The sequence below is a fragment of the Acanthisitta chloris genome, unplaced genomic scaffold, assembly GCF_000695815.1.
Source record: "Acanthisitta chloris isolate BGI_N310 unplaced genomic scaffold, ASM69581v1 scaffold6525, whole genome shotgun sequence".
Lineage (NCBI taxonomy): Eukaryota > Metazoa > Chordata > Aves > Passeriformes > Acanthisittidae > Acanthisitta > Acanthisitta chloris.
Window position 1 is genome coordinate 14,804 of NW_008674191.1, and position 27,815 is coordinate 42,618.

Here is a 27,815-nt window from a genome sequence, read left to right on the forward strand (position 1 = left end):
CCCCCTTTTAAAACAGTTCAATAATGCCCCTTTATCCCCCCATAAGCAGTCCTAAATGTGCTACACTGAATGATCAAAGGGCTCGTATCTAAATACTATACTTTATCCATTAGGGAAAATAGAAATCCACCACAATTAACCTGCCATTCCAGAATCAAGCTCGGAGCTGTAACTGTTTCTGTCTTTCATGCCCATCTCCAGTCCTGTCCATGTTAGTTCAATAATGCCCCTTTATCCCCCCATAAGCAGTCCTAAATGTGCTACACTGAATGATCAAAGGGCTCGTATCTAAATACTATACTTTATCCATTAGGGAAAATAGAAATCCACCACAATTAACCTGCCATTCCAGAATCAAGCTCGGAGCTGTAACTGTTTCTGTCTTTCATGCCCATCTCCAGTCCTGTCCATGTTAGTGTGGGAATATGAAAGGTGAACTCAATAAACAGATAAAAAAGGGCAGCACGTCAGAAATATTTAGGCACCTGCAGCACATCAATTGTAAACGTGCTAAGTTTGAACCCAAATGATCTGAAGGCCTGTCTCTTCACAACTCACTTGCCCTGTTTAAGGAAAAAAGAAAAAGAAAGAAAGAAAAAAAGGAGGATCCCATCTATTTCATAAGCTTACCTATGCAGCATTGAGCTAACATAGTGGACTTTTTGGACTTTATCATCAGTTTGCCCTATTGATTTCATTATAATTAGCAACTCTGTAGATCAAGAAATGCATATCAAAAGGTCAACAGCAGCTACAAAAGAGCTTAGATAAAAATGCCCCCAGAAAGTAAAAGACGATGTGCAACACTTGGCAAGATGCCCCTGTTATGCTGAAAACTGAAAGCAGACAGGACTCTCAAACTTCCTCAAACTAATAAGGACAAGGCTCTTGTGGCTTTGCCCAACTGTCTACTTGAGTGAGCTTTCTTACTTTCAAGGGGAGGAAAAGGGCTGCTTTGAAGAGAGCAGACAACACGTTGTCAGACTAGAGATATACTACCATCTCTCTTGCACTGAACTGCAGGAATTCTGTTTAAAGTCTGTACTCAGAATAGATGATGACACATTTTAAGATGCAACTTTAAGTCTTCAAGAGAACATAACCTAAGGGAAAAAACAATCTGCTCCTGTACCACATGTTCCTACACTGATCTACCTGTCCTACTATCTACCTAGCTACCAACCAACATGCTACAAATTAAAACAAATCTGTCAGCCAATCAACACCAAGAGTCTCCTTCCCATTAGATCAACAATAGGCAGAGTCAACATCACTTAACTAGAGAACCAGGCCATCCCATTATCTCAGCTTCACACCATTATGTTGTTTCCCATCAGCATACCAATACCTAGAAAAAAAATCTAACCTGGATGTCTTCTTCTCTTTTACCTACATTAAACTTCCTTTGTTTGCCATTTACTACATAAATCAAGATAACTGCGCTTGGATTAGCCCATTTCACTGTGGGTGCTAACAGCAAAATGACACAAATCAGCCAATACCAAACCAAAATTTGGTGACTCCTCGCAAAACAACAATGAAATATTCTCAATTATGCTGCATTACCCAGAGCATCTATTTCCCTATTTTCACAATTCTAAACCATCAAAGTTGCCTGGCAGAGAAGTAATTTGGAAACACTGCCTTTGAATTTTGCAACTGTGACATGCACAGACTATAAATTTTATCAGAGATCTAAGATGAGAGTTTCTTACTTGAAGTAAAGCAAGATTACCTACACTGTAATACAGCACAGCTGCCAGCCAACTACATAGCAGTCACTAAAAGTTGTTTCTATGCCACTGCAAGTTGTTCCCATTAATAAGAGTTGCAAACACAAGCCAGTCACAATAGCTAATCAGCATTTACTGTAGCAGACACAAATATTCTGAAGCTGAGGACAAAAGCTTAAAAGAACCAAAAACCTTTCAAAAGCTTTAAAAAAACCCAAAACAACATAGAATTTTGATTATGTTTTTTTTTTTTTTTTCAGCAGATTTACATGCATAAGGATAGACTGAATAGGCATTCGTGGTGGCTTTCTAAGGTTTCATTTATTTCTTTGTTTTTAAAGCATTAGGAACATTAAATTCAATCCACATTAGGAGCCACAAGAGGAGTAAGCAGTGCTCTTACATAGTTTATACAGCTTTGGGACCAACTTGCATGCCTTAGCTTGAAGGACAGATATAGTCCTTCACAAATTACCTTTTTTTTTTTTTTTCCTCCAGATCCGTATTTGGCAATTGATGTTAAGTAACTTCCACCCAAACAAAAAAACCCCTCACATCACTGACATTCAAACTTCCCAATGCCTTCACTTCATGACATTTTTGTTTGGAAGTATCTCCTGAATGTAAGGAAACATTAATGACAAGGAAGTCACATTCACACATGTGAAAGCCAGCACAGGTATCTGCTCCTCCCAGATTGCCACTGAAGAGAGGTGACTTAGCAACCATTTAATAAGCTGGAAAGACAACACCCACGGGTAGCAGTTAAATTCTCCTGACAGAGGACCACAGCAGGCAGGCAACGTGGAGCTGCCAGGGGCAAAAGAAGTCTAGGTACCCTCCTCAACATCACTCCTCATCTCACTTGGCTTGGAAACTTTGCTCCTTTAGCTGATCACTGGTATTCTTAGTTTCAACTCATTTTAAACTTTTCTCTGCCTTAAAAAAAAAAATCATGCTAAGTTTACACTTTAATTACCTGAAACCACTGATGTTAAATAATGCTTCAAGTATGTTCCCAGGATCTGCAGGCTTTTCTAGTCATTAAAAAAGAAAGACATATTTTCCTCATAAACTTCTTGTGCAATCCAAGAAGTTCACAAAGAAGGGTCTTTAGTGGCTTTTAGTAAAAACTCGCATTTCTTCATCGGATGCTGCTAACATTTTAATTGGCAGCAGTGCTAGCATGAGATTTTCTATTATATTTCATAAATAGAGGCAGAAGGAGAGCACACCTCGCTCCAAGGGTTTTGGAGACAGACAGCCGCGTCCCTTTACTAACCTTTTAACCTCAGCATTGTTACAAGTAACACGTTAAAGCAAGAGTGACAAGATTAGGAGAGAGCATGTTTTGAAAGCCGAGGCTTTTGTTACGCTGTAACTATTTCCACACAGACAGCAACACAAACAAAGAGGCCACGGAATTGTAACACTGACACTGAGATAGATGCGCAGTTTGCACCTCATTTTACATCATTAATTTTTTTGAAGACACACTGAACACATTACTTCTAATTAGGCACAAATAGGAAAACAGCACAATAGCACACAGTAGTATGGCAAAACACCTGAAAGAACTGACAGCCTTAATACCCAAGCTTGATGCAATTTTACATACATAACAACATAAGAGAAATAAATCTATCATTAGCTACAAATCACAGGGATTTGGGGTATGAAGGCAAGGAAAGGCTCTATAAGAACAAAGAAAAATGACTTGTTTCCAGTCACTTCGGCTTGGTTCACTTTGATTTTTCTCACTAAAAAGCATTTCAAATATTCCTTTTAGTGAAATAAAGATGTTTGAACAACAATACGTTTACAACAAACATTTACAACATTTACACTATTTACACTATGTTGGAAAACTTTTTCAGCCAGTCTAGACAATCCTACCAGAACTTTTGAAGTAAAATAATATCGAGGCATTTCTTCATTTAACTTTGTGTTAAGATCTCAGTTCAGAAAGGCAAGTTAATAAAACCCTTAGAGCACACACATACAGCCTTCTTAATAACTCAATAAGAACAGACCATTTCCAAAGGCAGCTAACACTCCCATCACTAAAACTGACCTTTTTTTTTAAAAAAAAAAACAACTATGTCGGGTTTTTAATCAAATGTAATTACAAGTTATGTTGAGACAACTCCTTTTTTTTCTTTTCCAATTAAGGCAAACTAACCGAAAATAATTCTTTTCTGCTGAACTTGTGTCAGTCACAGAAGAGTAGAATAGATCACACAAAAAATCATCCCAATGATAGTATCCCTAAAAGAGTAGCAAACTAACCAATTCTAAGATTTTTTTTTTAAATTCACTCTATATAAATATACATAAAACTTCATGTCACACATGCAGCTTTCAAGCCCTGAGTTAATGATACTACAAACTTGAGATCTGATCAGGCAAAGTCATCCTTAATCTTAAGTACTGGAGTAAGACACCAAAGTATGTGTGTCCTCATTTTCAGCTTTAAGACTCTGAGAGAGATATTACTTTGACAAAAATATAACAGAAAATACTTTTAGAAATTATTGGCAAAGGTGCTTTTGTCACACACATATCTATAGGTAGATATGAATGTGTGCCCTTCATACTGCACAAACCTTTTTATAACATGACTTAGAGATTTATTTTTTCTAAACACAGTTCTCCCACATAAAGCAATGTCAAAATAAAGTTCAGTTCACACATTAGTATAATAGAGGTAATATTAGTGCAAAGACTTTGATCACAGGTCAAGTGAAAATTTTATTGCTCTACTAGCTTTTCAAAAGAAATATAGGTAATCACTAGGCTAGATCTGATCTGAAGTCCACCTATTCTAACACCCCATCTCTCTCTGGCTTCTGGTGCCAAATGGGACAGAGCTGGGCATCACAAGACTCCTGCCAGGTCTTCTGGTTTCCCCTTCCACGGCAACATCCTCAGTGTTAACTGCTTGAGCCTCAAAACCAGGCAACTATGTTTCCTTCTGAAATCAGTATTATGAATAAACTACAGTCATTCTGTCAGATTTGGGCCTCCATAGAAGCCTGCAACATTTTGAGGCCTGCTTCATTCCTGGCTTCAATGATGTAATGCAGCATGGAATGCCTGTGTTCCATTTTGTTCTATGAAAATTAAATGAATTAAATTTCTCTATCTTTTAATCTCATTTCATATGCCTTTGTTCTTGTATTAGAAGACAGAGGAAAATAAAGTTCTCATCTATCTTGAGATTAAGAAAAAAAAAAGGAAAATAAATAGCCTTTTTCTTTTTGAAGGAAACAATCCGTCTTCACATGAGAAGTCCTCAGGTTCCTTTTTTAGTAATTTCTCTCTCTCCTCTCCAAAATCCACCTACTTCTCCAATATGCTTTCTGAGATAAAGTGGACAGCACTCCAAGAAGCCGACAGATGAGCCATTACTTTGTATGTATTTGTATTAAGCCTTTTTCTCATTCACATGCCGGAAAAACCTACTGCCCTTCCTTATTTCAAAATGCAAGGACTATCACCACAGGTGAAAATGCCCCTAATGAGCACTATGCTAGTAAAGAATCAGTTTCTTTCCCCCTACTTCAAAGTTTGCAGCAAGGCCACTCATTGTTAAGGATCTATGCTGTTAGCAAATACATTTGTCAAGTATCTTTCTAGAAGCCAGGACATCTGTATCAGTCTGGGCTAGTTGAAGTCAATGACAAAACTTCCATCAAATTCAGCAGAACTAATTCATACGCAATGCAAGACAGAGAAATCTCTTTTGGGAACCTGGCAAAAAAAGAAAAGCCCTAGCAGCAACTGCAAAAGCTAAATTGCTGCAAAGCACTTGGATTGGGGGTTTGCTTCATCACACTCAGCCCAGTCAGTAATTATGGCATTCCTCATTCTCACACTTACTGCCAGCAAAGAACACTTCTGAAAGCATCCTTGTTGCATCTGCAACCCGTAAAAAGACAAAATATTGTGTTCTTTATGGAAGAATAAACTCTGAGAGTTTGTTATCAAATAGTGCTACTGCTGACCATCTTAGAAACAAGCAACAAGCTTTGCTTCTGTCCTTGATCTGACTGTAGTTTTTAGATAATTACAGAAGAGCACACAGCTCTGCAGAGACAGGAGACATTTCAAGATTCTTTCCTTTAAAGCCACATGATTTATTCAAGTTACCTTTCCTACACTCCCAAGAAGAGAATTTGGAGACCAGAAATATTTTGGCTAATGCCTAGGGATTTCTAATTATTGTTTCTATTATGCTTTTGCTCAACTACTTTTTTCTTTTCTGTCTGAATCTACAGATGTGGGTTTATTGTGTGTTTTGGGGTTGTTTATTTTGGGGGGGGTAAGTGGTGTATACTTGTTGTGCTTTGGTGGTTGTTTATTTTGTTGTGTTTTGGTTGGGATTTTTAAAAAGAAAACCTTTAGCATATCAAAAAGGTGTTTCTCCTTCCTGGCCCCATCGTGTAGGAATTGCAGAGTTTAATGTCCTGCTGAGATTTGCAGGCATAAATGTCAACTATAATAGTCAAACCTTTTAACATATTTATTACTTCACTCCTGATATTTTTCCACTCTGTGGAATTAATTCTGTAACTTGAAGTGCCACTTATTAAAAAGGCAAGATGTGGTCAAGAGCTTGCTACTATCATCACTTCCTTTACAGAAATATAGTGATTTCACTCATTACAGCATACTCAAGTTTAATCAACGCTGTGGCTCTTGCTCTGTGTAGGTATTAATCATTCATAGGTCTTCGGATTCTATTGCTCACTTTGTAGGTCATTTCCGTAAGTATTCCCTCACAACCTGACCAGATGTGATGCATAATGGTCATTCCTGGGATGAACTGATATGGAAAGGGGCGAGGAAAAGGAATATGCAAAGGGACAAGGACAATATGTGACCAGGATTTCCAGTCACAAAGAGATACAAGGCTGGTGTGTACATGTATACATGGAAAGAGGGAGAAAAATATTTGCATATGTACAAACTGGGATTGAGCAAAGAGATTTCAATGCAATGCTCAGAATTCAAGTAAATTTTAGTCTATAGGCAAGTTTAACTGGAAGAAGCATAAAAAAGCAGGTTCTTCTGATACAATACCTCAAGGTACCTTGCTTAAGCCTAGAAGCATGGGTTTAATATTGCTCCTAAATCACCACAATTAATAAGACTGACTTTGAACATTCATAGTAGAAACATGCCTTCTCAATTTGATTTCAAATTTTGTTATATTCTTGGCCTCAATAATTTCCTGTGACAGTAAGTTCCAGAGACTAATTATATGTGTGAAAAACACATATAATACCTTCCTTTTATTGCTCTTATATTTGCCATCTTTGATTTCAAAAGAACATATTTCTTTGTTGTTCTGAGAAAAAGAAGCCAGATGTTTCTAATTTATTTTCTCTTACACTAGTTTTCAGTGCAGCATGAAGTTAACAGTTAAAATGACTAAAGTATTTCATTCTGACTGGGTTCTTCCAGACAGAGTAAACTTGCCTGCCTACTAGAAGAATCAGAAAAAGATGCTCAAGTTAAAGTAGTAGAGCAATTCAAACTTATGAAATTTGAGCATATGGCTTATGGAAGAAAATGAGAAAACAAATACCACAAGCATTAAAAAATGCTCCCCTTTCAATGATGGTGCACCTGTATTTGAAAAAGAAAAAAACAAAACCAAAATCACCACCCAAACAAACCACAAACTAACCAAATGAAACATAGTACATATGGCTGAAAACGCTAGCAACAGAGAAGAATGCTAAAAAAAATAAAGGAAAAGAACTTAATGTGTAATGTCACCCAAACCTCTGATATCACACATACTCAGCGTGCTATTTCAAACCTCACTGTAAACACAGTTACATCCAACAGTTCCAGCTTCCTTTGTGAGCATAAGCAAGTTCTCAGGTGCCACCATCAGGGTCACAGATTAATTGCTTTAAAGGCATCGATGCCATAGTTTTGCAATGACATTTCTGGGCACTTGCAGGAAGGGTGTACATCTATATTTGTGTGTAACTACCACTATCTGGGTATAAACTGCACCAGACTTCAATCAAAGCATTTCATCAAACAGGGATGTCCATATAGAGGCATTACATTTATAGAAGCAGTGGGAGTAGATTTCAGAGGGAACTCACCGGATTACAGACTGGTGACATTGGCGTCACAATTTCAGTGGAAACTTTGCTTGATTTAGTTATTGCAGGACAGGAAAGGACAATTCAGAGAAACTACAAAGCTTTTATATTCCCTCAGCTATAGGAATGATCCCTAAATACAAAGGTTGCCTACCCTCAGATCCAATACCAGCCTGCACTGCATCTTACTAAGCCCACTTTCAACTTGCCTCTCAATGACTGACAGGCTGTGGTTAATCTGCATCCAAACTAGCGTCAAATCATCCAAATCAAACCACAGAATGCAGGAAAAAATTGACTTCAGAATTCTGGCACTTTCTATATGAAATCTTAGCCACCTGTCAAGTATGCATAGAGCACACTTGAAAGATATTTGCATGACTTTGGCTCAACCCCTCTCTCAGGCTAAACACTGGAAATCATAACAAGATAGTAACTCAGGACCAATATGAAACCAATAGATCTGAGAAGTCTGAGATCCTTTTATGGGGACAACACATACTCGTTTTGAATAATCTGTCTGTTCGTAGGTTAATGGAAACAACACAACAGCACTGCAGTTGAGGAAAAATACACTTGCACTTCAGTGCTTCATTTTGCAGTATGATGGGATCCTTCATCTTTACACCAGAATCATTAATATACATTTGCTACATGTGAAAAGACATCAGCTATATGGGCCCAGCTTTGAGGACTTGAAGACAAACTTCTGGAGCAGAGAAACTCTTGTTGTCAATACATGTCCTTTGGATCAGATGGTTTTTTTTTAGAGACATATTTTCAACAGTGAAACAGATTATGAAACAAAGTGTACTCATACAGTTAAGAAGTTCATTGTTCCAAGCCAAAACTCTGCAAAGACTGAGGGAAAGCCACCAGTCTGCAATGATTAACCAAGGGCACAAGAGCACAGTTGGTTGTTACTTGGTGACAGAAGGATTAGATGGAAAAAGGAAACCCAGGTGGATGAAATACAAAATGAGGTGTCCTAATCGAGTATGATGACACTTAGATTGAGTTTTCTAAAAATGTCATACATCTTTTAACAACTTGGGTGGCAACATATCTAGTTCTGATCATACACACACTATTTCATATGTAAAATCTGAGTCTATGTGCATACAGACACACACACGAAATCTGTACACCACAGCAGTACTCACTCAGTTCAGTCACACACACACACACACACACACACACTGTATTCTTACAGAGTCCTCCATAGTGGCAGATCTATAATTGTATGATCATTTTTGCTACAAAATGAAGACAAGTATATACAATAATGCAGCACTGATCCCAGCTAATACCTTCTGCTCTCAGCCACAGAAGAAGTTTGACTTTACCCTTTATACCACTGGGATTAACTGGCAAATCAGTGTTATCCTTGAAGTCTGTTTTGCCTGCACTTAAGAGACTTTCCCATGTGTGCTTCTCCTGGGTGACGCAATGTTTGGAGTTTAGGAAAACATTCTGTCAGCTTCTCCAAGTCGAATTAAATGCTGAAGAAAAGCGAAGTTGATCTTACAATAATTCTTTTCCATACGACTACTTTTGCACATTCTGGATGGGGAAAAAACCCAGAACCTCAACCCTTTACTTTCTCAGAACTACAACTGCGCTGTGGCAAGTGAATGCAAAAGAGGTGTTTGCACACACGTGTACACTCTAAACACACTGCTGGCAAAAAGCAGATCTCATGCAACACTGTTCCCCTACAGCTGTTGTATAGATGACATCTAACTGTTTTAAAGTGTGCAAATTATTATGAATTACCTCATAATTAGCAAAATGAAATGGCAGGCAAAATAAAAACCAAGCTAAAATCTACTTCGTTTATTTCAAAGTTGAAGCCCAGCAGCTGTATTATATTCTCAGTCTTCTTGAACAACTCCCCCACTGCAAAACACGTATTGAGAGGCACTATTTAGAGCCTTCCTTTACCGTATGGGATTTACCTTTAACTGCTGGCAAAATCCAAGTACACACTCCCCTCCTGAGCATTTTTTAATCTTTACAGTTTCTCTTCCTTTAATCCATGTAGAGCAGATCTCTACCAAGTAGGTATGTCTCCACAGCACAGGCTACACAGGGAAGAGAGCTCTGGTTCAGTGGTGACTGAGTTCAGATATCTTCCTGAATAGAGTGAAAAGCAGGATCTAAGCTGTGCAAGCTCCAATTAAAATATAAAACCAGCTTCAACTAAGAGAAAGTCTATCTATTAAAAATGTCTTAGCAGCTGTGACCAGCATGGATGAGAAATTGTGAGAGAGGCTGCCCAGTGGCTGTTGTGCTGGTTTTACACACTTTTCCTACTAGGGCAAAGAATGATCAAGAGACTCATCATGTCAGCAAGTACTCTTACTAGAAACAGCTCATGTGGAAAGTCACACCCTCAATAAATATATGCATTTTGTAATTTTATTCTGGAAACATGGTGTTCTACTACACACCAGAAGAGGTACAAAAAAAAAATAATCAAAAGTATAGGATAATTTAAGCCCTTGTTTTCTTCAGTGCTACTTGTGAAGAGAAACCTGAACACATAAAATAAATCACCTTTCATAATCCTGTGAGTGTGCTAAGGATGCACATGGGACTGATTGCCTACAGGCATGCAAGCATTGAGAAACCTAAACAGTTAAATAGACCTGCCCACAGCCAGATCAATGTCTTATTGCACATACATTTATCTTTTTCCTTTCTTTGCTTGGTGCATGGTCACCTAGTCTACAATTGTTGAAGTTACCTAAAATCAGAGGACTTTTAACTGCCAAACCAATGCAAAGAGAAGACAAAAAACCCCAATCTTCCCACAAAAAAAACCAAACCAGGACACTATGTCCCAGCTTCGCTTATACTGAGAAACAGGATAATAAATATGAATAAGGAAGCAATGTGAATCTGTGCATAGCATTACATTTTGGGGTTTTTTTTGAACAGTCTCTGTATTTGCTTTTCATTAGCTCCCTGTGGTGGCAAAACTATAAATGTGAAAGTTAGAGACATAAAGGGGAAAAAATGAAGTAGCCAATAGTGAAGATTTCAAATACACTTACACAACCACAGTTTGTTTTACAGCTGCTTTACATAACAATAAAAATGTAATATATCATGGGCTTTTGGCAGTGTGTAGAGTGGCAGCATCAAACGGCAATAGCACAAATGATCTCTTTGGAACAATTAAGCAATTTTAGAAGGGCCATTATGTCCAACAACTAATGGGTCCAAAGAGACAGAAAGGTCAGAAGTGTGAGTTTCTCCATACTGACCAGAGATCACACATATGACCCTCTGCAAGAGAGGCTAACTTCATAATCACAGTATATAACTCTTACTAGAGAATAACCCTACATAAAATCCAGCACACTAAACAAAACCAAAGATCTTTACTTCAGAAGCCAAAGGCAAGAGGCATTCTTCCATCCAGTTGTCTCAGCATAATTAATAAATAAATAAATAAGGAAGGGAAAAAAATGTTTACCCTCTGTGTATAACCAGCTGAGAAAAAGAAAATTGCTGGCTATATATAAACCAGTAACATGCTCACATAGTTCAGTAAACAGTCTGGCAATTTTAAAGAAAAAATGGGTTAATCATATATATTGTACATTAAAACTCACAACTGTATTAGAGACCTTAAATTCTAGTAATATAAACAAGGCCATACAAACCCACTTATTTCTGGACACAGCTCATTCGCTATCTCCAGCAAGGAATGAAATTTAGCATTTGACCTAGTGTGTCATTAGGATATGACACACTATCTTTCAGGAAAGCTAATCTAAGCAAAGATCATGGTTCCATTACTACTTTAATATCCAAAAAAAAAAAGAGATTCTCCCTCTGAAAAGAAATAATTTGCTAAAACAGCAACTACATGACTTTCCAGATGTGTCATCCAATGTGTACATGAGCAAAAGATTAGTAAAAATACTGACCAAAGAATATTTCACTTCCCTGGCATACAGCTGTCTGCTGTGTAAATGCTGATACAGGCTCACCTACTGCACATGTCAAATGTCCTTGTAACTCCCATGTGAAGTTCAGATGCATCCTGTTGACTAGAAACCTTTCAAGAAAATAAAATACACTTTTCCATTGCCCAAAGAGTACTGCATAAAGAAAGATGACAAATGTCAATTCTTATGCTACCTTGCACTCAGGAGTATCCCAATTGCCCATTTAAGTACTTCAAAACCACTTTCCTCTTTCCCTTAAGCTCCTCTGATTCATGATCCAGATACTTCAGCAATTTAAGAAAGAATAAAAATCTATATACACATTCAGTAGTTTAGCTGATCACTGCTACTTCATTTGCAAGTAAATTAATAAAACAAGAATGGTTATGTCTACTTATTTTTGAATTCCTTGTAAACATTTTCCTTCTGTCAATGGGACAACCTTGCCTCTTCACTTCCCTGTAGGCATGGGCTGCAGACTTTGACAGATGTAATGGCTTACTGCTGAAGGATCAGTGCAGCCATCAGGAAAGAGCAGGGACCAGAATGTGCTCAGCTCAGAAAGATAAGGAGGCAGAAGACACTAGCACTATTCTTTACAAGCCTTTGTTGGTTCGCAGAAATTCGGCTCCATGGGCCAAAATGGGCACACTAGCTCTCTTTGCAGAACCTACACCACACCAGTGACTTGTGACACATTGGATTGTGATGAAGGGAAAGCCCAGAAAAGAAGTAGAGAGAGAGCTGAGAATCTCTGCAAGAGACTGGCAGGTTTACTACTGGCAAGGGATCTCTGGCAAAATGGATTTTTCCCCCCCCCGTTGTTCTCAGATTTTAAGGGTCACATCTAACCCCACCCTGTATTCTCCCTCTTTCCTAGTAGAAAAAAAAATCAACTCTGGCTCCATCCATTTTTTTCCTCATTTGTTCTGAATCAATGGAGACTGCTGCAAATAGAACAGACTTCACTAGGTAACAGATAACCCTCCTTTCCAGATCTAAACCCCAATCGGTACTCCTTCCTTACCTCTTCTTAAGTCAAGCTGTGAATCACTAACGAATCTCATCCAGCTGTTCAGCCAGCCACAAGAGAGGTCACAGCACATCCTCACTTACCCTCAGCCCTTTACTCTGCTGCTACAGCTTATGGCTAGACCCTGGCAGCTCATGGCATCCCTGCTGCAAAGAGTAACCATACAAAGCTTTCACTATCCACATACTTATTTTTCAGTCTTTCCTATCAAAACCCAGTACTAGTTAATAAATACGTTGTGAATGCCTAGTACTGTGCTACTTAGCACGACAGTGAAACATGCACCTGAACAATCTCAATGCTAAATTATTTGCCTGAACTTTACACCTTGTGCTGGTTTGGACTGGAGAAGTTAATTCTTTTCACAGTGGCCAGTGTGGGGCTATGTTTTGGATTTGTGCTGAACACAGGGTTGATAACACAGAGATGTTTTTGTTATTGCTGAGCAGAGTTTACACAGAGCCAAGGCCTTCGCTGCTTTTGGTACTGCCACGCTGGCAAGGAACTCAGGGAGATTGGGAGGAGACACAGCTGGGACAAGTGACCCAAACTGAACAAAGGAATACCATATGACACCATGCTCAGTATATAAAGTGGGGGGAAGAAAGAGGAAGTGGGGGATGTTTGGAGTAATGGAGTTTGTCTTCCCAAGTAACCATTACGTGTGATGAGGCCCTGCTCTCCTGGAGGTGGCTGAACACCTGCCTCCCTGTGGGAAGCAGTGAATTGATTCCACGTTTTGCTTTACTCGAGTGTGCAGCTTTTGTTTTCCCTACTAAATTGTCTTTATCTCAATGCATGAGTTTTCTAGCTTTTACCCTTCCAATTCCCTCCCTCATCCCACTGATGGGGGAGTGAGTGAGTGGCTGCGTGGGGCTTGGCTGCTGGCTGGGGTGAAACCATGACACACCTCCTCATAAAATTCTTCTATGAAATAGAAAGGAAAATCCTTGTAATGCAATGTAGAAAGTACAGCTTGCACCATCTACAGGCTAGACAATTTGCATTTTCTGTGGGAAAAACAATGTACGAGACATACCTGATACATTACAAAACCTCAAATGTAACATAATATTTATAGTCATTAAGAGTACACACACTGAATACTAAGTACTTTAAATTGGAATGTCTCAGCACATGTAATAGCCCTGCAATTTAACTAATATTTCCCTAACAAATAGTTACAGTCCTCCTAGTTATTGAGGTGGAAGGTGAAGTAGGAGCACAAAGACACCAAAGAAGGAGATTAGCTATTGGACAGCTTTATTATTTCTCTGCCACTATCCAGGAAGAAAAAAAAACCCCAATGCTAATATACCTCAAAACACATTATCCTATTACAATGTAGAATATCACAAAGTAACAGCTGTGATAACCTTGACGTGCATAAAACTGGAAAATAACCAAATCACATATTCAAGATAATACAACAGCTGCTGAATAAAACAACTCACTTATTTACCTCTATCAGATAAGGAAATACTATGTCACAACATAACCAGAACTTTATTGGGGAAGCAGGGATAGGATGACAACTACAAGTCCAAATACGAAACCTACTTTATTATTAAAGAACACTTTTTCCAGAACATAGCTGGAATTAACACACCACTTTGCAAACACAGACAAAAATTAAAGAAGTCCTTTGTCCTGAAAAGTTTACAGTCTAAATTCAGCAACACAAATGCATGAAGGTTAATCCTTCACAAAACCAAGGAGAAGTGGCTGAGTGACAGGAAACAAGGGCTTGCTTTAAATGGCAAAGCATAAAAAGAAGAGATGCAAGAACAGTTCCAGAGAGTGCAGAAGTTGAACATTTTATGTGGCTGAAATCCATGTTAAGTGGAACAAGGAAACAGAAAAGCGCCTCAAGTTAGTGGACTGGAATGATGGACAATGGAGTGGTGGAAGGAGGTAATTTTGTGAGTATTCCACAAAAAAAATGCAACAAGACCATTTGGGGTCATTTAACTCAGCACCCTAATCCTGGCAGTGGTAGGAACAGATACTCCTCAAATAGGTGACTGTGGACACTAACATTCATTCCCTTTGTAGTCCCTCAGCATCCACAGCCACTGAATTAGGGGTTCTAAGAGGTACATGCCTGACTTCTCTTTGTGTTTGTTTATGGACCTATTGCTCATGAATTTGTTAAACCCACCTTTGAATGTGCTGATACTATCTGCCTTGACAACCTCCTGCAGGAACAGCTTCCAGAACTCCACTGCCTACTGGGTAGAAGGACTTAATCTACAAAAGCAATATATGCTCTTTTGGGAGATTCAGGTTCATAAGGCCTTCAACAAATTAATTTTGCAACTTCCTGTTTTTAATACAAGTCAATTTGATTGGGATTGATTGACTTTCAAGTGACTTTTTAACATTCCTACCCTTTTTATTTGCTTATTTGTTTCTCTCTCCCCTTTCTGCCTGCTTCCTCCATTTCTCTCTCTAGATTTCTCTCTTGCTATCACTCCCCCAGATTTCTTTTCCCACTCCTCAGATGTCTCTGAAGTGCTTCTAGGAGGACCATCCATGGCTCAAGAGCCACATGCAGCTCATGCAGCAGTTCAAGGAGGTCTGCAAAGATACAGTTGCACACCTGTTACATATATTCTTCAAGGTATAGTAGGTTGCACCTACTGTAAGTATAGATTGTGTAAGTGCATTGACTTCTTTGCCATGTGAATATTTTGCCTCCCAAACTATTGTTGCAGCCTGCATGCTTGTCTGTTTTAAAAATCCACTCATGCCCAAGAATAGGCTGACCCATGGATGGTCTTCCCCATTCATTTGAGAGGAGAATGCCATGACTATTCTGCTCCTTACCAGACAGCAATACGAGAATGGAGCTACCAGTGCAACATTGTCTTGTCCACCCTGACGGGCCATCTCTCTCTGCTGTCCCTTACAGTCACAATCTCGCTGTCCTTAGGAATAAAACACTCTTCTGCCTTGAGTGGTTTTATGCCCTTTTCTGTTCCTCACCTGCAACTCACTCATTCTCTCAGTCTTACCCTGTCTTGCAATCTGATTAACCTCATAAGGGGAGTGAGGGGATGGAAAAACTAGAAAGATGCTAGTCTAAGGAAAATAAGATTTCACTAGAGATTTTAACCCTGGGATGCAGCTAAAAGACAAGCAGCAGAGCAGCTGAAGGTCTGACACTAGTTACATCCAACACTTAGATCTCCTAGGTCACTCTTGTTGCTACTATACATCTTCTTGCCTGATGCCCTAGATCATGAGGGTGCTGTTGAAATTCAGTTTGAAGTAGGAAGGAAAGCATCACCACAACTTTAATGCAATGAAGAACTCAGTCAGTTCCATGATATTTTGAGACTCGGTACAGCTATTTAAAGCCTTCAGTCTTTTCCCCTCTCTCCCACAGTCACCCAAGTGTAAGTAGGCATAAATACTTCTATCTAAAGTCAAAGCACTACAAAATGTGATGAGAGCCTCAAATTAAGAATTACTCCATCAAAACCAAAACTAGACAATTCTTGTTGATAAACAACTTACAAGGAAGTCAAGGTATAAATACTTGCATGCATCACCTAATTTGTCTTCTTTTAAAAGGTTACTAAGACACACAGAACATAGTGTGTGAATACAGTATTACAACCGTCAGTCTGACTGATCAGAAACTTCTGATGAAATGAACTTCTGTGGTATGCTACAGTATAGATATAGTTGCTTTAAAACTATATTACAACTGTGTATATTTTAGCAATCTTTCAAAACCATCTGCAATAGCTAAACACTGCTTTAATGAAATATATTGCAGTTTCTCCACAATTTACAGGCCACTCCTCAGAGCAGCTACACTTGTTTAGAAAATAAAACAACAGCCTGAAACTTTGTAGTTGTCCCCTTGAAAACTGCAAACACATGACTGATCCATAACAGCTGGCACCTAAATTAGCACCTTAACATTTCAGTGAAGATATTCAAACTGCATATAAAACCTTTGAGACAGTTACTCTGGCAGCTTTCCTTGTAGAACAATCACTATTGCCCTGAAACTTTGCTGTTGTCCCCAAAAACTCTGTCAATGTCCTTAGCCCATACCAGAAGTATTTATCCTTTTTTTTTTTTTTCAGCAATTTGCCTATGGTGAAAAGACACTCTTGGCTTCAGGATTAATTTTGGGGGTCTTTTCACTCCTGTGTGCAACTCTCTGTAGGATCCTGGGCATAAAAAGAAAAAAAAAGAAAGACACCAATATCCCTCTCCTGATTTCTCCCAAACAGACAGACACTGGAATTAGCTCACTGGCAAAAATGTATTGCTCAGATACCCACAGAAGAAAAAGCATTAAATACTAGTAGCTCACCTGCCCCAGGAAGCACCACAGACCACAGCATTTATTTTTGCCTTTACAATTCTCAATACAAGTTCAAAATTCTGTGTTTCAAGCAAGTCCAGAGGGAAAGATGAGAAATCTCTCAATCATTTATACATATGCGAAGAAGATACAAAACACATCTACTAACATGCTGATCTGATTTGGTTCACCCTCACTTTTGACTCTAAAAGTTGAAGACCCTGGAGGAATCGAGACCTAAATTCTGCATTGATTCACAGAAACACAGAAGCAAAGAAATCTAACAGGACTCTACATCATTAATCGTACAGCCTCTTTAATCCAATTGCTTTCTATTTTCTCTTAAACAAATGAACTGCCAAAACTTGGCCTGGACCCAGTTCTCAAAACAACTCAATTTAATCTTACCTGATCTATATTTTCAGTTGTGAAATCATGGAAGTGATTAGAGGGAACAGTGGGAATCAAACACATCTCTCGTAAGGTACAGTCTGCATGCCCTGCTCTCCTTTTCTCCTCCAGCTCCCACCCCACAGAGTCCAGGTTAATAAAGAATACTGCATGTTGGATATTGAAATTAAGCATACAACCCTGCTATATATTCCCCTGGTAATGTCAATCAGCCCCTCACACAGAGAAAATATGTGTTAAATACGTGGTAGTAACCATTACACTTTCCACAAATGCTTTGGAAGTCCAACTGCGTGTTGCCGAGTTTTGCAAATTGGCAAGAGAAACAAGAAAACCCCTCTGAATTCCAGAGTGCACAGTGCTTATTTTGACAGTTGTAGTTTATTTATAGTACTTGACAATACATGTTCTCTCCTTGGTCTTATAAAATAATGAAGTCAGTATTTAGACCCCCGCTGTTAAGCCTCAGAGGGAAAAATAAGTAAAATTTATTTCATTCAAATAAATGTACAGATTGGCAAGATTCTACTTATAATGACTAAATTGCTTCATTAATTTAACTTAGTTTAAAGCACTTTGTTCTGTGGAGAAAGCACAGCCCTTAACTTTGAATGCGGTGTGCAAGTCTGCACAGGTGTGCAATAATCTCTTAACCCATTCACATAAAATGATATCCCTTTTGGTTTAGTACATTAAATACTTCTAAAAAGGTACTGCATGGAAGTCTGGTCTTTCACATACAATTACAGGAGAGTGTAGGCAGAGGCTGCAGAAGTTTTGCTACGCACAAATTCACCAATAGCCTTAATTTCACTGACACAACTTGTACTGGTGCAGGTGAGCTCTGTCTCCATTCCCAGCACAACCCCCTCTGACAACGGGGCCAAAGTCAATGTCTTGTCAGACAGCACGTTAGCAGGCTCTCAAAACCAACCCATTCCTCAGAAACCACAGAGCTCTCAGTCACTAGCAACCTGCTCCTGTTGAAACCCTCAAACACAAAACCATCCCCTACCAGCCTCTCAATCCAACAGACTAGTCTGCCCTCCATGGATAATTCTGTCTTCATATCAAAAGACAAGATAGATGCAAGTCCTTAAAGTATAAATAGTGCACATAAATTTATGTCTATAAAGTACCATACACATATAGTGTATATTTCTTAAAACAAAACTAGACATAAACCCTCTGCTATACACATATCCAATATAAAAATCTAGACAAGCAGCGCTGGAATGCAATGGGAACAAAACCAAACAAGCCTGCATAACCAAGAGGAAATATTAGAATTTGTCAGATAAAACATACGCATCATAAACACAGTTGCACAGTGCCCTCCAAGGGCAGCAAAGCTGAAAGTCAAATAATAAAATTAAGTGGCATACAAGAGAGTGTGCACAGAAGGGATTTCAATCCTCTTTGTTCTTAGCCATGATACAATTTCACAGCCGCTCTCAAGATTCATCGTTCCGATGTTTGGCATGCAGGAGCACAGAATGCAGTTCATTTGGGAATTACTGAGCCAGGATGTGCCAAACAAAATCTACCACAGCATCAGCCAGCTCGTGCCACAGCGTCCGAGCAGCCTGGCCACCAAAACATTCCTGATTGTTAAAATGAAAACAGAAGTCGCTTCAGAAAGCTTCATTCCTGTAACATTAACTAATCGATCCCCAGCACAGAAGCTGCTCCTGTGCAGCTTTTGTCCGAGTACCTCAGGCAGAGGACTGTGCCTGCAGGAGCTGCTACCTCCACATACTTCAAATTCACGGAGTGTAGAAATGTATTATTTTTATGGTTTGCAAGCTAGACCGTACACAGCTGCAGAGGATCTCTAAATTAGTTAATACACCATTTCAAAAGGAAGAGTTATTTCTCCAGGGATCATGTGCCAAACAAAGCGGGGAGGGAATGCTGAACCACTGGTAGTTTATACAACAAAAGATATTTTTCAACTACACACAGCACTAATTATGAAGGTCCTTCCTATCCTACATCTGGAAACTTCTCACAGAAAACACTCACATTTAGAGAAGCAACACAAGGGGAATAAAAAAAAAAGAAAGAAAAAGAGAAGTTGTAAAACCACATTGGTAAGCTGCTAATTTTCATTAAATGTGATCTGCATTTTTTATTTCTCCAAGGAAGTAAAACCCAGCATTTGTGTCATTCTTGATCTAATAATCTGAGTGTGCACATTAAGAAAAAAGGTCATCTCAAAATTAAGCTTTTTAATTACAAAATATAAGACCAGAAAGTTTATGCTAGAATATAGTTATATGTTCAGGAAGGACTATTCCAAGCCTGAAAATAATAAAACCAACACTGATATTATAGTTTAACAGTGAAAATCCATTCTCAGATCATTTACTAGATTTAAAAGCAAAATCACTTAAAGCATTATTGGAGTTGGAAGTACTGAAAAATACATTTGCAAAAAATTAGAAGCACCATAAAAACCAAATGTAAGCAAAACAAACGCCAGACTTGCATGGTATGTAGATGAAATATGCTAATTATAATGTGAAACTATTGAGTTCAAAACTGCCTTTGAGCCACACATTTTCTGCAGACTTCTCTGAAGCCAAGAAATCTTAATTCCACATGCAAAGTTTTGAAAACTATTAATATTCCATTCATTAGAACAGAGAGCACTTCTCCCCATCATCTATACTGAGACATATTTATTAAGTGCTGACAGTTAACTTTCACAAGACTCTCAGAGAGATCTGGTCCTTATTCTGTGAGTTTACAAAAATGGTGCTGAAGGTGCCAGGAAACACAACTGCATTTTATTATTATTTAAATAATGAATTTGTGACAGCATTCTACTCTGAAGCAATGGTAAGCCTTGCAGGCAAATGCCTCCTCAGTAAAGGCTTGAAAATTATTTTTGTTTAAATAGCAGCTGGTCTTGCCTATATGGACTTAAATGAGCCATGTGGAGACAAACTTGTATCAGTTTGGGCAAGAAAGATTAAAAAACATTAATTCTAGTTAATATCCATTTTGGTCCCTCTACACAGATGGCAAAAATAACATTAAATTACCATGCTTACATACAGTCAATACCAGACACCCAATAAAGCACAAATTCAAAGCCCTGCTCATAATGCACACAGTTCCAGCAGAGCAGCTCAGCTGCAAGTGAGCTTGAAACAAAGGAGATTTACATTCATTTCTCCACTTTGCCAGAGACTTCCCACATGACCTTGGACAAGCCACTTGGGTTTTGTGTGCTGTAACTCACCATTCCTAAAAACGGGGAAAAATATTTATTTCATAACCTCACATCAATAAGCAGATTTACTATCAGGAGATGCTGAGACACAGAGGTCAAATAAATGACACAAAGTGAAGAAACAGTACTTAAAGCTTTAATTAACTTCTCTTAAAGCTCTGGAAACTTCATAGTGACAGAAGGAAAGCTTTTGCACAATGTTCACAGGTGTTCTAATAATTAAAAATAAAAGATCCAGACTGCCTACATAGCAAGATGGAACCATATTTTGATGTCTGCAGGCAGTCATGGATGTGGACTTCTTTGACCGAAGGCAAAGACATGACATGCTCCTCTGTCACCAACATACACAGAGGACCAAAAGTCCAAAGTCTCTAGGTACCTTCTTTGAGTTTTAAAGCAAGAGTTGTAACTTTCTGATATAATACAAAGCAGAAGAAGAAATCACCAGGTACACTCTTAAAACATTTAGAACACTTTAGTGCCAAACAGTCATTCTCTAATTCATATTAACCACTAACCACCTTTTGAACCTGAAAGCCACATTTAACTTTCATTACTCAGTACTAATATCAGAAGTCAAATCACCTTGCAGAAATTAAAGACCTCTAGAGCACTGGCCTACTAAAAATGATGAAGAGGACTAAAAGCCTTTCAGAAGTAGCTGCCACACATACATCACACTAGGACACTTAAGAGGACTGCACTGCTCCCATCAGGAACCCATGAATTTGTGACATGTATTAAATATATCTTTTTAGAAAATGTCTTCGAGTCCAAAAATCTACTTTTTGAATGCAGGTCAAACAGAGACTGTTTCCATGCGCATATTCTGCACCTCTGCTCAAGTAGCTGTACTAGTCTGCATAAAATCAAAATCACAACCTGGGGAGGGAGACAGGAGGGGCAAAAGGACTGTAAGAGATGAAGCAGCCAACAAGAGATAAGGACAGGCAAACTTTTGGGAGACACAAGTAAGCTATGGAAAACCAGAAGCAAGGAAAGTACTGAGGAGAGAGGAAGTTCTGAGATAAACTTCCCCACTTATTACTCGCATGTGTGTAAACCCCACACAGCTGCTCAATCACAGGGCATTCAGTGTCCCTGAGGTTTGGGTGTTTTGGTTTTTGTCTTTTAAGCAGATGATCTGTGGGTTACACACACAAAAATACAGTCACCACAAGCTACAAAACTAAAAATGAAACATTTGGTTTTAAGCTATTTTGTTTGAAATATCAAATGGTTGTCATTATTTGTAATTGCATCTTATATGTGGTATTTTATAAAGAAGCAAAATAAAACAGTTCTTACTTAAAATAATTCACAACTGAAAGCTTTGTCTTTCAATATGCAGAGCTGCTCTGGGATGTGTTAAATATCTTGAACTCCCCTTACAGCAATAAGACTGAAAGAAGAACAGCAGTTTGCATCAAGGCCAAAAATTAAGCACAGCCAACCATGAACTGCTATCAAACATGGGGCACAGTGCAGAACAGGGGAAAACATAAACATGGTGGTGAGAGGTGTAAGAACAGATGCTCAGAAAAAAAAAGATTATGACACTTCCAACATAATACAGGATACAGTTCCAGATGCACATTTTGAAATGTGACTTCTGAGGCTCTGTCACCCCTAAAGTTGACAGCACAACAGGTAGTACCTGGTTTCATATATAACTTCCTGAATATGTAAATTTTGGGATTAAACTTGCAGGAGAGAGTGAAATGCCTAAAAGGAGAGGACTGGCCTCCCCACCAGTGACACCTGGAAAAGTCTGTAGAGGGACAAAGGCAGCAGAGATATGAGGGGCTGGAGGTCAGAGGGAAGGTGAGAATAAGCAAAGTCATAAAGGCAGGAAATTGAAACTAAGTTCTCAAACTATGTATTTAATACCTCCTTCACAGCATGCCAATAGTGTTCATAGGAAGAAAAAAAACATAAAGGAAAGCAGTGACACTGTTAACAGGCCTCCTGAGACCAAATTTTGGCAACCTCAAACATCACGCAGCAACCATCCCACTTGCTTCATCTCCTCACAGGCACAAATTGACTATTTCTATTTCTTTTTCCACAAGAGGTGAACTTTTCCCATAACTGTGATAGCAGAAACTCATCTCAGGGTTGTGGCAGTCGGCACCTGCCCACCCTTCTACAAACCAACTGCTACAGAAGCAAAATCCCTGTGCTTGACCACACAATTGGAGCCTTGCTACCCACAAGCAGAGCTGATCTCCTTCACTCTCAGCACTGTCTTTGGGAGAAGTAGGATGACTTCACTCCTAGATGAGCAATACCAAAACTCCTTTGGTCACACACACGACAAACCCCTTCACTCACGTTTTCCTATCAACATATTAAGAGACAGTAACAAGTACACCAGTCTCATGCATTACTTGCAAGAGTTGCCAGCCTTCACTGTCACTCATTTGAAGGTTGGAAGGAATGCACAATACTTGTAATTCCACTACGGGTGAAGATTAATCATCATGACTTGTGCTATGAACCAATTTTTACTAATAGAAATATTTATAAAGGCTGAAACAACACAAACTCACTATGTGAACCTCAAAGTGCATTATCCTTAGCGGTCTGTGTAACTAAAAAAGAAAAATCAGAAGTATACTCTATTTTGACAGGTAGGCTCTAGCTTATCTTTACCTGTGAACGAATCCAATTGAACCAAGGACAAATTAGGGTTCTAATATTATTCACACAAACCTTCAGAGGAAGCATACAATCTGACATGCTCATATACTATCACAACTTTTGGATAGACTTGCAAAGTTCAGGCTGCAGTCCCAGCACCTTGATCATCCAGACCCAGTTACCCAGAGAGCAAGGCACAGTGCCTTTCTGAGCTGTGCTTTTGTGTGTCTTACCCAGGAAAGTCAGGTTATGATGGGAGGAGGAGGGAAAAGCATATGGACTCGACCCTGACACAGAATCAGGGCACAGACAAGACAGACACATCTAGCCCAAGAACTGGAAATTCTTGTAATATTCAGATAAGTCAACACGGTTCCTAAAACAACATTGTCACAGCTAAAGATTTCAGAGCTCGTTGATTATGTTCCAAACATCACAGAAATCTTAGTATCAGCCTAGACATCCCATGTCTCGTCTAATCCCTCCATTCATTAATTATGATCCTTGGGACTGGTACCAAAAGTGTGGCTCTGGACCTGCCAGGCTAACTCTTGTGCTAATGCCTCCCTGCAGACCGACACTGGCAAAAAGCTCCAAGAAAAAGGTTCATGTACATTTGTGGGTGGCAACTCAATACTAAGAAGACCAATTTAAATAGTTATTTATAAACATAATTTTCTGTGTTTTCTGCTATAACAAACATCAAAAGGCCTCAAACCTCAGCCACAGCAAGAAGATGGGAAAAGAATTGTGCTTTGGCAACTACAGTGAACACAGACCAGACCAAAAGCCTCTTTCCTCCGCAATGAACAAGCACACCCAAAGATGCCACACTACTACTGTCTTCTCTCCAAAGGCAAAGAGACTCACACCGTGCAGTGAACCAAATCAACTTGCTAGACGTTTCAAAAAAACAGTACAAGTTTCTAAAACACACTTAAAAACAAGCTGCTCTACAAAGGACAACAGAGTACCCCTGCTGTCTATTTCACCAGATAAGACCTGTGCTGGCACAAAGGGACCACTTAGTGACGAATTTGTGCCTCTCTTTCACTCCGAGTTGCTGTTCACAACAGAACACTCTGAGCTAAAAAACTTCATAGTATTTTACTATTCTCTGCTTCCTTGGCAGTACTCTTATTTATATAAGATCAGTGCAGTCAGGCATTACATTTATAAACAAAAAAAAACCAAACAAGGAGAAAGTTTTCACGCTCTTCTTTATAGACCAGTTTTGGAAACGTACACACATAGAGCAGTATAACTGATTGAAATGCAATTGCAAAAAAAACCAAAACAACCTCCAAAACAAACAGAAAACTTAGCAAAACACATACAATCTCTGGAGGCCACCCCACCTGGAAACTATTTAATGTCATCCAAGCAGTAACAAAAGTACTGTTGGCCACCTAAACAGCCATTCCTCTGCTCCATACAGAGCCTCCAAGGGCAGTTACAACCACAGGCACACTTCAGCCCCTCACCTTCCCCCACCCTCCTCAGGTAAGGAATGTCACCAACCTGCAGTTGGGAGGTGGATCTAAGGTGATGTCAGCCAATTCCTTCTGAATCCTGTGGCAATAAAAGCAAGAAAGAACAAACGTAAGTCGCTGTGTGGGATAGCAGTTAACACATATGCCTTACAGACATACTGTCACTGTGAGTTTGCTACAGTACATAAGAGAGAGGCACACACAGCTGCAGCCTCCCACCAAGCAGGACAGGCACCCACCCTGCCCTGTTACAGAGCCAGGCAGAAAAGCAGACTGGCATTGTGCACTGAACCCAGACAGGTGCACTGCTGTAAGCTCCCATAAAGATGCCAACCACACAGTGGAAAAGACTGTCTGCTTTGCTCTGCCAAACAGCCTGTAAATGAGGGGAAACCTCTGCAAATGTGATGCACCAAGTGCTAGGAGGAAACTGCAGTCTGAAAAGGAATTTTGTTTCAGGGGACTGGGAGAAACAAGTCATTGCCAAATTGGCTCCTCCCTCTTCCCCCCAGCTTATCACCACCATCCTGAGGAAGAAAACCAACAGCCCCGAGGGAGTCAATAACTGCGCCATTCCCAAGGACACAAAGAAAGGTAAGTATCTATTTCCAAGGCTCCTGCATACTCCTGCCACCTTCAATTCTCCCCCTCTCTTCACCCTCAAGAGCCACACAACATCCCCAAGTCCTCTCCCTCAGGACTCCAGACGCTCCCTCTCTTCAGCATGTTCAGCCAACACGCGGTCCTCCCTGCCCAGACTATTCTGGGCTTACGCTGCTTTTGCCACAGAACGCCCAACCAGCTATCATCCCCTTCCCTGGAGTCCCATTACTGTCACTCAGGCTTCCCTTCCAGATTTCCCCACCCAGCACTCAGCCTGCCTCCCTTCTCCTGTAAACTCAGCCAGCATCTTCTGCCTCTCTCCCACTTGTCATACCCGAGAACCACAGCCTTTTCAACATTAGGCAGTTTAAAATCTTCTCCTTAAAAGAGTGAAGGACACGACATGTAAACACCGCTTGCCACTATCTATGTCAGTTTGCTATGGAAACCTGCTGAGTGGAGATCTGGAATAACCAAACTGCCTAAATTCTACAAAGCCACAGAGAACTTAGTCAAGAAGACAGGGCATTTGCATAAAACCCCAGTCATTTTTGACACCTACTGATACAACCTCTCTGCTGCTTGGCAAAGCTGTTCAGTGAGACAGTTTATTATTCTTACTGAGGTACTGCAAGTTTGCTTGAAAACTTCCATTTGTCAGCTTAGGTCCCTGGAGCAGGATGGTGCTGAATTCAGGTAAAACACAGAATAAATAAGAAAGGGTAACAATTTATTTTAGAAAAAGACCAACTCTGAGTAGCTCCAAGAGTCTGTACAGGTAAAGAAGCTGACTGACATAGCTGTTCTGGAATTACTATTCTATGCAGGAATCTCTCCCTGGACATTATCCTGGCATAAAAATTATTTCATTCTCAAAAAAACCCAACAAAACCCCTCAACCCACTCTGTGCTGTGAGAAAGGACTATCTTAGAGCAGAACATCCACAGGTGGACCTGCTGTGGATTATTTATTCTAGCTGGCATTCAACCATACACAGAAAACTCAATCTAAGTGATGAGCAGACAAAAAGAATAGTAATATATTAGATGGAAAATATTTGGGGCTATATTGCACCACTTGCACTGAAGTGCATTCACACACACACCCCCCAACGCAAGCACACTCAAAACTTCACAAACATTAATTAATCCCCAAATCAGTCCTGGAAAGAAAGAGCCACTCCGGATCAGTCCCAGCCTATAGAGAGGGAAACTGATGTTGAAATGCAGTGCCTCACTCAGGACCACACAGCTTCCAGCAGCAGAGAAAGAACTAAGGTCTACATGTCAATCCTACAACATCCCCATAACTGATGCAAATAAGGAAGAAGGAAAAGACAACAGAAATAATTGAGGGACAGAATGACAGCCTGGAGAAAGAAAAGGCAGGACAATATTTGTGATGGAATAGAGGAATGAGCAGGAAGAGAGACCAGAGAGCAGCGAAGTTGGGCAGACACTCGCTGCACCGAGACACTGAAAAAAGTGAGACAATGGCAGCTTCATGTGGAAAGGTTGAGCACAAGGACTAGAGATGGAGACTGGGAGCAGTGAGGCAGCAGTGGGGGAACAGAGCAAAATAAAATGAAGAAGGAGGGAAGATGCAGCAAATTAGTGAGAAAACTGACTGCAGCCTCACCTCTTGGCACTGGTAGATAGCAGCTTAGAGTTTTTACTCATGCTGACTTTGCTTTCCTTCTTCTTAGGCGTGCTTGTCTCTTTCTCTGTCTGTTGGTTGGAGGATGAAGATGAGGAGGAGCTGGTGCTGGCCCTCGAATCGTCATCCGACATAGCGACCCCCCCACCACACACCCCAACCTGGAGAGGAGACACCATGGGGCGTGGGGAACAAACAGTGAACACACACACACACACACAGAGAAAGGCTGCTGACAATCTCACTCTGTGTTTGGGTCATGCTCCTTTTAAAGAATCCTCGTGTCTCTCTCCCCTCTTCAGGCCCTACAGCCGAATCGGGAGGAGCAGTAGCCTCCCCTGCGCTAGTAACACCAAGGAGCAGGGGGAAAGGGACTTTTAAAGCTTCCTCTCAGAGAGCAAGTGCGAAATGAGAGAAGAGACTGGAACGAGGATGACTGCGAGGATCAGGGAAGCTCAAAGCAATTCCTTCTAATCTCCCCCAAACTGCACACACAAGAGGAGCCATCCCCATCACCCCCCACCACTATCCAGCCTTGGGGTGTAGGAGATAAAAATGGAACAGCTCCGGTCCCTCGGGTT

The 27,815-nt window shown here is 39.8% G+C and overlaps 1 protein-coding gene across 1 annotated transcript in view; it reads right to left on the reverse strand.

The window, feature by feature from the left end:
• The window catches only part of LOC103802712 (ubiquitin-conjugating enzyme E2 E1-like), a gene marked incomplete at its 3' end in the record, with an annotated part of 35,512 nt that extends 8,144 nt beyond the window's left edge, over positions 1-27,368 (reverse strand). Inside the window, exons 1-2 of the mRNA XM_009075231.1 lie at positions 27,217-27,368; positions 25,003-25,053 (exon numbers count right to left, since the gene is read on the reverse strand). Of these exons, the coding sequence (XP_009073479.1) occupies positions 25,003-25,053; positions 27,217-27,368 (203 nt within the window). The remainder of the gene's footprint in view (positions 1-25,002; positions 25,054-27,216) is intronic.
• Positions 27,369-27,815: the final 447 nt, after the last annotated feature.